The sequence below is a fragment of the Microcaecilia unicolor genome, chromosome 1 (genome assembly GCF_901765095.1).
Source record: "Microcaecilia unicolor chromosome 1, aMicUni1.1, whole genome shotgun sequence".
Classification (NCBI taxonomy): domain Eukaryota; kingdom Metazoa; phylum Chordata; class Amphibia; order Gymnophiona; family Siphonopidae; genus Microcaecilia; species Microcaecilia unicolor.
In genome coordinates, this window is record NC_044031.1 from 720,583,941 (window position 1) to 720,598,316 (window position 14,376).

The 14,376-nt window shown below is 42.0% G+C and overlaps 1 protein-coding gene across 1 annotated transcript in view; it reads left to right on the forward strand.

The window, feature by feature from the left end:
• FGF7 (fibroblast growth factor 7) overlaps window positions 1-13,161 on the forward strand; it is a 165,855-nt gene extending 152,694 nt beyond the window's left edge. Inside the window, exon 4 of the mRNA XM_030189570.1 lies at window positions 12,214-13,161. Coding sequence (XP_030045430.1) covers window positions 12,214-12,408 — 195 coding nt within the window. The 3' untranslated portion in view covers window positions 12,409-13,161. The remainder of the gene's footprint in view (window positions 1-12,213) is intronic.
• Window positions 13,162-14,376: the final 1,215 nt, after the last annotated feature.

Sequence of the window (14,376 nt, forward strand, 5' to 3'; positions counted from 1 at the left end):
CAGGTGGCAGAGGGTGGTGGTAAATGGAATCCGCTCGGAGAAAAGGAAGGTGAGCAGTGGAGTTCCTCAGGGGTCGGTGCTAGGGCCTATTCTGTTTAATATATTTGTGACAGATATTGCTGAAGGGTTGGAAGGAAAGGTTTGCCTTTTTGTGGATGACACAAAGATAGCCAATAGAGTGGATACCCTGGAGGGAGTAGAAACGATGAGAAGGGATCTCTAAAAGTTAGAAGAATGGTCGAGGGTCTGGCAGTTAAAATTTAATTTCACTAAATATGTGACTGGGGTAACTGATCTTTCCGGTTTTGAAATTACTAACAAATAACCTCTTAAAGAAACCTTTAAATCTTCGTTCCACTTTTCTTTTTTTCTTTTTTATAATTGCTTTTTTTGTGAAACAATACAAAAATTACTTTATTAATAATGTGCAGTGCTCAGTAATCACATGTTACCCCGGCTTAAACTGCGCTTGGTAAAATCATGTACATAAGTACATAAGTACATAAGTAGTGCCATACTGGGAAAGACCAAAGGTCCATCTAGCCCAGCATCCTGTCACCGACAGTGGCCAATCCAGGTCAAGGGCACCTGGCACGCTCCCCAAACGTAAAAACATTCCAGACAAGTTATACCTAAAAATGCGGAATTTTTCCAAGTCCATTTAATAGCGGTCTATGGACTTGTCCTTTAGGAATCTATCTAACCCCTTTTTAAACTCCGTCAAGCTAACCGCCCGTACCACGTTCTCCGGCAACGAATTCCAGAGTCTAATTACACGTTGGGTGAAGAAAAATTTTCTCCGATTCGTTTTAAATTTACCACACTGTAGCTTCAACTCATGCCCTCTAGTCCTAGTATTTTTGGATAGCGTGAACAGTCGCTTCACATCCACCCGATCCATTCCACTCATTATTTTATACACTTCTATCATATCTCCCCTCAGCCGTCTCTTCTCCAAGCTGAAAAGCCCTAGCCTTCTCAGCCTCTCTTCATAGGAAAGTCGTCCCATCCCCACTATCATTTTCGTCGCCCTTCGCTGTACCTTTTCCAATTCTACTATATCTTTTTTGAGATACGGAGACCAGTACTGAACACAATACTCCAGGTGCGGTCGCACCATGGAGCGATACAACGGCATTATAACATCCGCACACCTGGACTCCATACCCTTCCTAATAACACCCAACATTCTATTCGCTTTCCTAGCCGCAGCAGCACACTGAGCAGAAGGTTTCAGCGTATCATCGACGACGACACCCAGATCCCTTTCTTGATCCGTAACTTCTAACGCGGAACCTTGCAAGACGTAGCTATAATTCGGGTTCCTCTTACCCATATGCATCACTTTGCACTTGTCAACATTGAACTTCATCTGCCACTTGCACGCCCATTCTCCCAGTCTCGCAAGGTCCTCCTGTAATCGTTCACATTCCTCCTGCGACTTGACGACCCTGAATAATTTTGTGTCATCGGCGAATTTAATTACCTCACTAGTTATTCCCATCTCTAGGTCATTTATAAATACATTAAAAAGCAACGGACCCAGCACAGACCCCTGCGGGACCCCACTAACTACCCTCCTCCACTGAGAATACTGGCCACGCAATCCTACTCTCTGCTTCCTATCTTTCAACCAGTTCTTAATCCATAATAATACCCTACCTCCGATTCCATGACTCTGCAATTTCTTCAGGAGTCTTTCGTGCGGCACTTTGTCACATCATCGCTCTGCAGCTCTCCCTGCCTCAATTCAATGTTCTTCTCTATTGATTTACATTTATTTAGAGAATGTTGGTCACTTATCTTAGGGATATTGCTGTCTTCCGTGTTGTTGCTGCTATGCCAGCGCTGCCGGAGTAACTGCTTTGTGCAAAATTGTGTTCGTGACCCTTCTAGGGTTTAATTGAACTTCACTCTTCTCCTGTTAACTCAATACTTTCTGGTGGTTCTGAACACAAGCTGAGTTTTGCTGATTTTTTACATCTTCAGGAGAGGCATCACCCCACTCAATGTTAACCAACCAAAAAACGCCAGCGCATGCATTCTAGTTTTATAGACATCACAACTGATGTCATCCAATTTGATTCATACATGCACCCACTGAATTTCTGGGTTTAGACCATGTGGCATCACTGTGTTCCAATAAAATATGGTTGTTTGTTCTTTTCTTAACAGTGTTTTGGCGATATCTCCACCATTGGGTAAATGAATCTGCGTTAATATTACAGATTTTAATTCCTGCACCTCATGATTCATCTCTGTCCAGTGGTCCACTAAGGGAGCTTCCTTCTTCCTTATCCTTAAATTACTGATATGTTCAGCTATTCTCTGTTTTAGTTTACGAATTGTATACTCAATATACCACTTGTTGCAGGGGCACACGATTCCACATACTACTTGTGATGATTCACAATCTTGTATTGATCCAATATGGTTTCCCCATTTTTGGATGCGTTACGACATTGGTCTGACAGATGTATTTACAATAAACGCATCTAGAGCAGGATTTGTGTCCTCTGCTCCTTTTTGGCCACTACGGGATTCCAGCTGTTTCTGCTGTAACTCCCATATGTTTTGCTCTCTTGTACACAAAATGAGGAGTTTCTTTAAAATTAAGTAGGGACAGGATGGACCAGTTCTTTTTTATTATGTTTTTTATTTGCCCTGCTGGAGTAGAATAAGGTAGTATACAAGTGAAGGTCTCCTGTTGTTCCCTTTCCTTTATCGTGGGTTGAAGTAGCCACTGTTGATGTGTATTAGATGCTCTTTTGTGTGCTTTTTTGATCATCTTTACGGGGTACCCTCTGGACCTAAATCAGTTGTACATTTCTCGTGCATGTATTTTGAAACTATGTTCCGTGCCACACAGTTTCCTCACTCTTAGAAACTGTCCTGTTGGGATACCTGCTTTTACAGCTTGTGGATGAAAACTTCTGTAATGAAGCAGAGTATTAGTATCTGTAGGTTTTCGAAATATAGTTGTATTAAACCTGTTTTGTTGATAAATTATTGTAATATCCAGATAGTTGATTGTCAACCCTCCCACTGTTGATTCAAATGTGATATGTTCATCACAACTGTTGATATAGTGAAAGAATTCCTCCAATTGTTGACTGTTTCCTTTCCACGCCAAAAATACATCGTCAATAAAGCATTTCCAGATTTTTATGTAAGGACTAACCTTTGAGTTATATACATATCGTTGCTCAAAAGTCCGCCATGTAAAAATAAGTGATTGTGGGTGCCACTGTGGCTCCCATCGCGATACCGTGGCTTTCTACATAATGTTATTCTTTGAAACAAAAATAATTACGTTTTATCACAATTTTGGCTATTTGGTTTAAGCAATCAGTTTTTCCTGATGATAGATCCATATGATTTAAGTGTCTGGAAATGAGATCTATAGCCTTCAAGTGAGGGATTTTAGTGTATAAAGACACTACATCCATAAATATTAGTTATAAAGATTCATCTTGATCATTCATGGTTTGTAAAATTTGAATCAAATGGGCTGAATCTCTCAGGTATGAGTCTGTCTTACGCATGATAGGTTCCAAATAAATATTCAGACAAAGGTTCATTCAATGAATTTCTGCTTGCCACTATAGGTCGCCCAGGTGGGTCTTGTAGAGTTTTATGGATGTTAGGGACAAAATAAATATTCGGCAATACAGGATGTTTTTTGAACAAGTATTAAAATTCTCTTATAGATAAATTTCCTTTATCCACTTCCGTTTTCAATAGTGAATAAATTCCTTCCTGATGTTGAACCATTGGGTTTGATTCCAACTCCTGATAATAATTTTGATCTTGTAACTGCCTATAAGCTTCCTCCTTATATTTTGTGGTGTCCTGAATTACTACTCCACCCCCTTTGTCGGCCCTATGAATTACTATATTGTGATCTTGAGCTAATTCCCTTAAAGCCCCCACTGGCTGGTATTTTTCAGTAGCGGAAAAATTCCCTTGCATGGATTGGCAGGAAATGAAAAGGGGGCACCTGCCCAGCAACAAAGGGACTCCACTTGCATATTGATTACATAATTACAACCTACTCCTCCTCCTCTTTGCCTTCTTTTCTTTCAACCTTTTTCTGTCCCCTTCCTCCAGAACCTATATCCACCTAATTCTATCCTGAGTGGCTTGCCTGCAGCCAGTCTGTGGGGGGCTCCCCTTACAAGGGGCGGACTTATCTTAATAAATCAATAGCCATGAGGTCATTTCAGTTTTGCTTTGATTTCACTCTCTATATAAGGATCCTCTGTATTAGTAAAATATACTTCACAGCAAAAATCTGTAGTGCAAACCAATGTAATCAAATTACAATGAAAATGGCACCCAAATGATAAGTTGAAAGCTATTTGTCATATATGGAGAGAAAGACCTCAGAGACCTCAAAGACCATTACAAACAAAAGACTTACTTTCACATGGGTCAGTTTTTCTTTCATTGGTCTAAAACACTCTCATGACTTATATTCATTTAAATTGTTTCAAAACATTTACTGAAATTTTCACTTTTTTCATATTTTTCATTGAAACTTTGCACCCATGAGCACATTGAGACATTTGATGTTTTGAATGTCTCAATGTGCTTGTGGGCACAAAGTTTCAATGAAAAGTCTGAAGAAACTGAAAAGTGAAAACTGAAAATTTCAGTGAATGTTTTGAAACAATTTAAATAAATACAATAGTGAAGTTATAAGTCATGGGAGATTTTTAAACCAATGAAAGAAAAACTGACCCACATAAAAGTAAGGTGCCCTTTTACTAAGTTGTGTAGGTGCCTACGTGCGCCCAACGCACACCAATTTGGAGTTATTGCCCGGCTACCGCATGGCCCATGCAGTAATTTCATTTTTTACATGCGTCCGGTACGCGCACCAGAAAATATATTTTATTTTCTTGCACACGGCGAAAATCGAGTAGTAACTCCGACTTGACGCATGTAGGCGATTACCGCATGATTAACGTGAGAGAACTTACTGCTAAGTCAATGGCTGGTGGTAAGGTCTCAGACCCCCAAAATGGACACTTGCCAATTTTTATTTTGCTGCACTTCCATTTTCGGCAAAATTTTTTAAAAGGCTTTTTTTACAGGCATGCTAAAAAATGGATCTGCGCGCATCCATAACACACGTCTACACTACAGCAGCCCACTTTTCAACGCACCTTAGTAAAAGGAGCCCTTAGTTCCAAGAGGGAGATTTTAGGCCACTCCTAGATTGACAACCTGGATGACAACCTATCATAAAGCACTATGGAACCTGCAGCACTAATTTCAATGGGTACTGTAGGATCAGGGATTACAAATACCACATGATTTCAATACTAGAACCTGCCAAAATGTCTCCCTCCTGGAAATGGGTAACTTGGTAGCTCTAAATGCAAGGTCTTCTTATGTTTATTCTGATGGTTCTACTCAAGACTGCAGCGGGATCAAAGGGTGCCCTGAACAGTCGGTGGGAGGGGATTTCCCTCCAATGCTGTGGCCAGTTGAGTGAAGTATGTGGCAGGGGAAGTTGTTTAAGCTGAGGAAGTATAACAGCTAATATGGGAGGTTGAAGAGAACACAGGCCATTTTACCTACTACATCTGCACAAGTAGCAACTGCAAAATATACAGGTAGTTTCTCTTTGACAATTAGCTGCACAGAGTGCACATGGAGAGGGCACCTATCAAAGGATTTTCCACAGGTAAAAAAGGTTTGTGTGTGGAAAAGGCAGGCTGAAAATTACACTACTTGATAAGGGTAAACATGCCACAGTGGTCACATACAAGGTAATTAAATAACACAGCAGCTAGGGTGTCAAGGTGCCAGTGGCATTCCTAGGGGGGCTGGCACCCGGGGCGGGTCGCCGATTCGCCCCACCCCCCGGGTGCAGCGCCCCCCCCCCCGCACGCCGCCGGGGGGGGGGTGGGGGTGCCGCGCGCCTGTCCTCCGTTGTTCCATGCTTCTTCTCTGCCCCGGAACAGGAAGTAACCTGTTCCGGGGCAGAGAAGAAGCATGGAACAACGGAGGGCAGGCGCGCGCAGCACCCCCCCGGCGGCGTGCACCCGGGGCGGACCGCACCCACCGCCCCCCCCTAGGAACGCCACTGCAAGGTGCATATGTTGCATCTATTCAGTGCCAATTTGCTTTCACCTCTAGCCAGTTCCAGCATCTCTTCTCCCCCCCCCCCCCATTCCACTAGCAGCAGCTGCATGCATAGTGTCTCTTCTCCCTTCCCCATGCTGGTGTTTTCAATCATACCTGTTTCCTGGTGCTGCACAGCACTTCCAGCACTGGCACAGGGCTTTTCTCTACAGGCTCACCTTCAGGTCCAGAGGACACAACTCAGCAGCAAGCCTAAGGTGGGCCTGTAGAAATCTCTGCACCAGCACTGAAAGTGCTGTGCAATGCCAGGAAATAGGTATAATTGATAGCATCTGAATGGGGAAGGGAGGGGAGAGATGCTGGAACCAGGGTGGGTAGGTAGAGCAGTGAAAGAGGCTATTAGAGCCAAAAGAATGCCCTTCAAAGAATGGAAAAAGGACCCAAATAAAGAAAATAAGAAGCAATATAAGCACTGGCAAGTTAGATGCAAAGAACCGATAAAGAAGGCTAAAAGAGGATATGAAGAGAAACTAACCGCAGAGTCAAAAACTCACAGGAACAACTTTGTCAGGTACATCAGAAGCAGAAAGCCTGAGAGGAATCTATGGGACTGTTATATCATAAAGGAGCAAAAGGGGCACTCAGGGAAGACAAAGCTATAGCGGAGAAACTGAATGAATTCTTTGGTTCAGTCTTTATGGAAGAAGATGTCTACCTGTACTGGAAATGCTTTTCAAGGGTGATGATGTGGAAGAACTGAAAGAAATCTCGGTGAACCTGAAAGATGTGCTGAGCCAAACTGACAAATTAAAGAGTAGTAAATCACCTGGACCGGATGGCATGCATCCAAGGGTCCTGAAAGAATTCAAATATGAAATTGCTGATCTGCTGTTAGTAATCTGTAACCTGTTATTAAAGTCCATAGTACCTGAAGATTGGAGGGTGGCCAATGTGACGCTGATTTTTAAAGGGGTTCCAGGGGTGATCCAGGAAATTACAGACTGGTAAGCCTGACATCAGTGCCAGGTAATATAGTAGAAACTATTATAAAGAATAACATTACAGAACACATAAATAAACATGGTTTAATGGGACGGAGTCAGCATGATTTCAGCCAAGGGAGGTCTTGCCTCACCAATTTACTTCATTTCTTTGAAGGCATGAATAAACATGTGGATAAAGGTGAGATGGTTGATGCAGTGTATCTAGATTTTCAGAAAGCTTTTAACAAAGTTCCTCATGAGAGACGCCTGAGAAAATTAGAAAGTCTTGGGATAAGAGGCAATGTTCTTTTGTGGAATAGGAATTGGTTATTGGGCAGAAAACAGAGGGTAGGATTAAATGGTCATTTCTCTCAGTAGAGGAGGGTGAATAGTGGAGTGCCACAGGGATATGTACTGGGCCTAGTGCTATTTAACACATTTATAAATGATCTGGAAATCAGAATGACAAGTGAGGTGATTAAATTTGCAGATGGTACAAAACTATTCAAGGTTGTTAAAACACATCGGACTGTGAAAAATTGCAGGAAGACCGTAGGAAATTGGAAGACTGGGCATCCAAATGGCAGATGAAATTTAATGTGGACAAATGCAAAGTGATGCATATTGGGAAGAATAATCTGAATCATAGTTACCTGATGCTACGGTCAACCTTGGGGGTCAGCACCCAAGAAAAAGATCTAGGTGTCATTGTAAAACAGTTAAGCTCTGGATCTCCTTGCCGGAGGATGTAGTAACAGCGGTTAGTGTTATCTGGGTTTAAAAAAATGTTTGGACAAGTTCTTGGAAGAAAAGTCCATAGTCTGCTATTGAGACAGACATGGGGAAGCTACTGGTTGCCCTGGGACTGGTAGCATGAAATGTTGTCACTATTTGGGTTTCTGCAAAGTACTTGTGACCTGGCTTGGCCACTGCTGGAAACAGGACACTGGTCTAGATGGACCATTGGTCTGACCCAGTATGGCTATTCTTAAATTCTTATTTTCAAGATGCTGAAATTTTCTGCCCAGTGTGTGGCAGCGGCGGCCAAAAAGCAAACAGGATGCTAAGAATTATTAGGAAGGGGATGGTAAATAAGGCCAAGAATACTATAATGCCTCTGTATTACACCATGGTGTGACCTTTCCTTGACTACTGAGTTCAGTTCTGGTCACAGTATCTCAAAAAAGATATAACAATTTAGAAAAGGTTCAAAGAAGATCGACCAAAATGATAAAGAGGATGGAACTCCTCTCATATGAGGAAAGGCTAGGGCAAGGGAGAGATGCTAGGGAGGGAGGTTAGGGCTCTCCAGCTTGGAAAAGAGATGGCTGAGGGGGGGGGGGGGGAGGAATATGATTTAGGTCTACAAAATTCTGAGTGGTGTTGAACAAGTAGAAGTGAATCAATTTTTTACTCTTTCAAAAAGTTCAAAGATTGGGGGACACTCAATGAAGTTACATGGAAATACTTTTAAAACAAAATAGGAGGAAATATTTTTTCATTCAACGAATATTTAAGCTCTAGAACTCTTTGCTGGAGGATGTGGTAACAGTGGTTAACATATCTGGGTTTATAAAAGGGTTGGACAAATTTCTGGAAGAAAAGTACATAGTCTGCTATTGAGACAGACATTGGGAAGCCATAAAGGGTCATAATCGAAAGGGGCGCCCAAGTTTTCCTGAGGACGTCCTTGCAGGACGTCCTGTGAAGGGGCGGGGAAACCTGTATTATTGAAACAAGATGAACGTCCATCTTTTGTTTCAATAATACGGTCGGGGACGCCCAAATCTGGAAATTTAGGTCAACTTTAGAGATGGCCATCCTTAGACTTGGTCTTTTCTGATTTTTAGCAATAATGGAAACTAAGGACGCCCATCTCAGAAACACCAAATCCAAGCCCTTTGGTCGTGAGAGGAGCCAGCATTCATAGTGCACTGGTCCCCCTGACATGCCAGGACACCAACCGGGCACTGCAGTGGACTTCAGAAAAAGCTCCCAGGTACATAGCTCCCTTACCTTGTGTGATAAGCCCCCCAAACCCCCTACCCACAACTGTACACCACTACCATAGCCCTTACAGGTGAAGGGGGGGCACAGTGGGTTTGTGGTGGGTTTTGGAGGGCTCATATTTACCACCACAAGTGTAACAGGTGGGGGGGGGATGGGCCTGGGTCCGGCTGCCTGAAGTGCACTGCACCAACTAAAACTGCTCCAGGGACCTGCATACTGCTGCGATAGATTGAGTATGATATTTGAGGCTGGCAAAAATATTTTTAAAGAATTTTTTGAGGGTGGGAGGGGGTTAGTGACCACTGGGGGAGTAAGGGGAGGTCATCCCCGATTCCCTTCGGTGGTCATTTGGTCAGTTTGGGCACCTTTTCATGGCTTGGTCGTACCAAAAAAAGGACCAAGTCGTCCAAGTGCTCGTCAGGGATGCCCTTCTTTTTCGATTATGGGTCGAGGATGCCCATGTGTTAGGCACGCCCAAGTCCCGCCTTCGTTACGCCTCCAACATGCCTCCGTGAACTTTGGTCATCCCCGCGACAGACAGCAGTTGGGGACGCCCAAAATTGGCTTTCGATTATGCCGATTTGGGCAACCCTGTGAGAAGGATGCCCATCTTGCGATTTGTGTCGAAAGATGGGCGTCCTTCTCTTTCGAAAATAAGCCTGATAGTATAATTAAGGAGGAAAGTAGGGGTGTGACCTATAGGTGAGTATCTATAGTAACTTTCCATGTATACATGACAGTAACAACTGATCTATATGATTCCCTCCCCCCACACTACATCCATTCTCTGCCCCCAGAAGCACCTATGGATATGTTACAAAAAAAGAAGGTACTATGCTATTTTTAGTTCCTACTTTTATACAAGCATAACCCTGGACATTTTTATAAGTGGCTAAGAGGCCTTTTTACTAAAGGGTTGGTGCAAGGCAAAAGGCTTGCGCGTCAATTCAGAACTACCACAGGAGCCCGATGGTAGTTCCCAACCCCAGCGCATGCCATTACTGGCGCTACATGTAGCGCTAGTGTGTACCCGGCAGTAATCAGGTGCTGCCCGGTTACTTCCAGGTTAGCGTGGGAGCCCTTACTGCCACCTCAATGGGTGGCGGTAAGTGCTCCCCCCCCCCCCCCCAAAAAAAAATGGCCAAGCGGCAAGTGGTTGACACCGCATGGCCATTTCTTTTCCACCAAAAAAGACAGCTTTTTACCTGCTGTGGTAAAAGGGGGGCCTCTGCACACATCAAAAACACACACTGACACTAGTGCTGGCCCCCTTTTTCCACAGCTTGGTAAAAGGACCCCTAAATGAGTATGTAAAATTTCTAGTGAATCATTTTGCAATTAGTTCTGCTGGTCATGTATCTACATTTATTTTTCTTTTTGACTCTTGACTTAGGTTGTTTACTGCATACAGGTTTGTTATATGTGTATGTTGTATCTTTGTCTATGACATGAGACTGATATTGGGTTTTGTTTTATATAAATATTTTAAGTATGTTATTTCGTGCCTCACCTAGAACTGTAGATAGGTAGGTTATAAACATTTTAAATTAATTAATTAAAATGCTAGTCTATATGTTTAAGACACTTATAAAATTACCCCTAATCTTGGTACTTTTACCTATGGCCAGAAAGAGTCAGGGTTAGGTCAGGTGAGGAAAACTATGCATGTGTATTTCATTTTCAAAGTCCAAAGCATACTGTTGTGTGGTTACATTTGCACCTGCTTTAAACTAAAGTAGATGCAAATGTATATGCCAAAAAATGGGGCCTTATTCCCTCAATCAGCCTGATTTTCAAAGATAAGCTAATAATAATAATAATAATAAGCTCATCATGAAAAATGGGCTTGCAGGCTCTCTGAAAATCATACCATATAAGTACCCATGCACTTTGCAACTATGTGGGCTATTTGAAAATTATCCAGAGAACTGAAAAACAGCCAAACACAATCCAAAGGGTTGTGTGGAATGAATGTAAAGAAATGAGGAAAGTGGGAAATACCCTCAGAAACCAAGGCTTCTGCCAAGGTCTAATCAACAAGACACTATTGTCTATAAAAGACTTTGTGCCCGTGATCAAGTTTCTTTCATGGGGTAAATATTCCCTACTCCACTCATTCAAAAATGCCCATATAGGAGCATCATGCAAAACTGCCCATAATCGAGCACAAATTTTTAATACAAAAAAGCCTATAATAGAGCACAAATGTTAAAAACTGAGTTACAAAAACTGTTCAAGCTACAGCATGGCATGCATCAACTTAGCTCAATAAATGCTGGCTTGACAGCCCCACGGTTGAATGAGTGGAGTAGGGAATATTTACCCCATGAAAAAAACTTGATCACGGGCACAACGTCTTTTATAGACAACTAGTAAAAAAGGCCCGTTTCTGATGCAAATGAAACGGGGGCTAGCAAGGTTTTCTTCAGAGTGTGCATGTGGGAGTGTGTGTGTCCCTGCCCTCTGCCCTCTCTCCCTTCCCCTGTGCTGTCTGTCCCCTCCCCCCTCCAAGTCCAGTCCTTCAGTGTTAAGTTTCCTGCTGTGCTGTGTTTGTGTTACAGAGAGAGTGAGGGCTTCTCTCTCCCCTCCCCCCTCCGAGTCCTTCACTGTTACAGAGAGAGGGATTTCGTGCTGTGCTGTTTTCCTTCACTCATGGGGAAACCGGATATCTCTGGCGCTTCACACTTCCGGCTGGAGGCTTCATTAGAACGTTGGTGGTGCCTTTTATATATAGAGATAGTGTCTTGTTGATTAGACCTTGGCAGAAGCCTTGGTTTCTGAGGGTATTTCCCACTTTCCTCATTTCTTTACATTCATTCCACACAACCCTTTGGATTGTGTTTGGCTATTTTTCAGTTCTCTGGAGTATTAGATTACCTGTTTAGGATTAACAGCCCATACTATTTGAAAATTATCCCTTGAAGTTTATAGAAAAGACATTTCCTGCTCTCTCTTCCTACCTTCAATCTGCCTTTCTTTCATCTAGCTACACTCCCCAAAATAATGCTGCATGTATAGTAGGGACTGGGGATAGCATTCTATAACCTAATTTAAGATTCAAACATATTAAGTAATGTATTTGAGCGTAAGAAGGGCTTAATTTCCTTATATTACTTTTAAACAGAGACTCTGCAATGAGGACTGCAACTTCAGAGAACTCATCCAAGAAAATCATTACAATACTTATGCATCTGCAAAATGGACAAATAATGGAAGAGAAATGTTTGTTGCTTTAAACAACAAAGGCCTCCCTATGAAAGGCAAGAAAACAAAGAAAGAGCATAAAGGATCACACTTCTTGCCATTGGCGATATCTTAATCGCACGGGAGCTACAGGAGAAAGCACCAGTTCCAGCAGATTTCTTTTCTTTTTGTTTTAAGTAAGATGAGAACGGAATCGAGAGAGACTGGAATACTACTGAAAAACTGAACAAGCTGGACTTGCGCGTTTATGTTTATTTTAAATGACTGCTTTGAAAATATAAACAAAGTAAGATTTAGTAACTAAAAGTTGTAAAAAATTGTAAAGAGTTGTACAATCATACAATATTACCAGTAGTAATTGGGTAACTTCTTAAATTATCCTAAAAATAAGGCTTGACTTGATTATCTGGTGATTTATATTTAAAAAATAAAGTATCTGCTTCTTAAATATGGCTGCTATAAAAAAATAAATAATAAAAGCAGATAGTGTAATATAAAATGTCAGATTTTAAGGCTGCTGGAATGATTCATCAGATTATCACGTCAATTCTGCATGTGGATGTTGAGTAGTACATTAAACATATCTTATTAAAACTAATGAACTGTATTAATTCAAACCAACATGTTCTTATACATTTCTTACTGTAGCAATCAGACAAAAAAGCTAGTTTGAAAGGCCATCATTAAATATTTAAGTCCCTCTAGTAATAACAATCATTCTGTAAAAACTAAGCCTTTGAGCGGCCCTTTTACAGAGTAGTTGCCGGAGGTAGTCCCACCCCGAGCACACACCATTTCCAAGAGAAAAAGAAAACCCCCAGAAATGACTTGTGCAGCAGTAACTCGTATCACCACCTCAATGAGTGGCGTTAAGGGCTCCCTGCCGCATGGCCACGTGGTAAGGGTTCACTTACCACATGGCCATGTGTGTCTGGGGGCTTTTAACCTGCTGAAGTAAAAAGGGCCCTGGCATGTGGGAAAAATGGCTCTGGCAGCTTGGTAAAAGGACCCCTGAGTTAGCAAATTTCCTGTGCGCTTACTCTATAACTTCAATGTCTTATATCTGTTCAGTAAAGTAATGAATGCTTATACAGTAAATAGAGAATACAAAGTTTAGGATGTGTTCCTTTCTGATCATACAGCAGAAAACCAACTGGTGGTCATTAGAAAATGTCATGCTTAGCATCTAATGATAACACAATGCAACCTATCAGTTTCATTTACTCTGTATAGAAGCTGAGCATAGAAAAATGAGTGCAACACACAGATATGTCAAGTAAGTTATAGAGCAACTGCGTCTCCAAAATTTGATTGTCTCACTGTTAGAACAAGTGGACATTTAAAAGCAGCAACATAAGCAGGTCCATTTTCTTTCTGGGATTATTCTGATTAGTCAGCACCTAAGTTTATAAAGAGTACATAAAACAAAAGAAGGAAGCATAAAAGAATGCCTCAAAAACAGAGTTCATGGTCACTCAACAAATAGTTAAGCTCTGGAGCTCTTTGCCAGAGGATGAGGTAACAGTGGTTAGCATATCTGGGTTTAAAAAAGGTTTGGACAAGTTCTTGGAGGAAAAGTACATAGTCTGTTAGTGAGACAGACATGGGGAAGCAACAGCTTGTCATAGGATTTGTAGCATGGAATGTTGCCACAATTTGGGTTTCTGCCAAGTACTTGTGACCTGGCTTGGCCACTGTTGGAAACAGGATACTGGGCTAAATGGACCATTAGTCTGACCCAGTATGGCTACTCTTATGTTCTTATGAAGCTCAGAACACCATGTGGAAGTCAGTATGCAATACATGAGGCACCTAAGGTTATGAAATCTTATAATAGTGATCTTGGATAATTGTTAAGGGGGGGGGCATTTTGCCAAACAATCTTCAACATGAGAGCTAGAATCATCACAGGACAAAATAACTGTCACCCCAGGCAAGAGGTATCCCTCCAATGGCATGGTTGGTCCAGAGAGGAGTGTGCCTCTGATGATGTGGCCAACCCAGTTACTTGGGTGAGCTTAGAGCAACTCACATAATTAAAATGATGACTTTTTTCCCCACATTCTCCTTCCATCATTCTGTC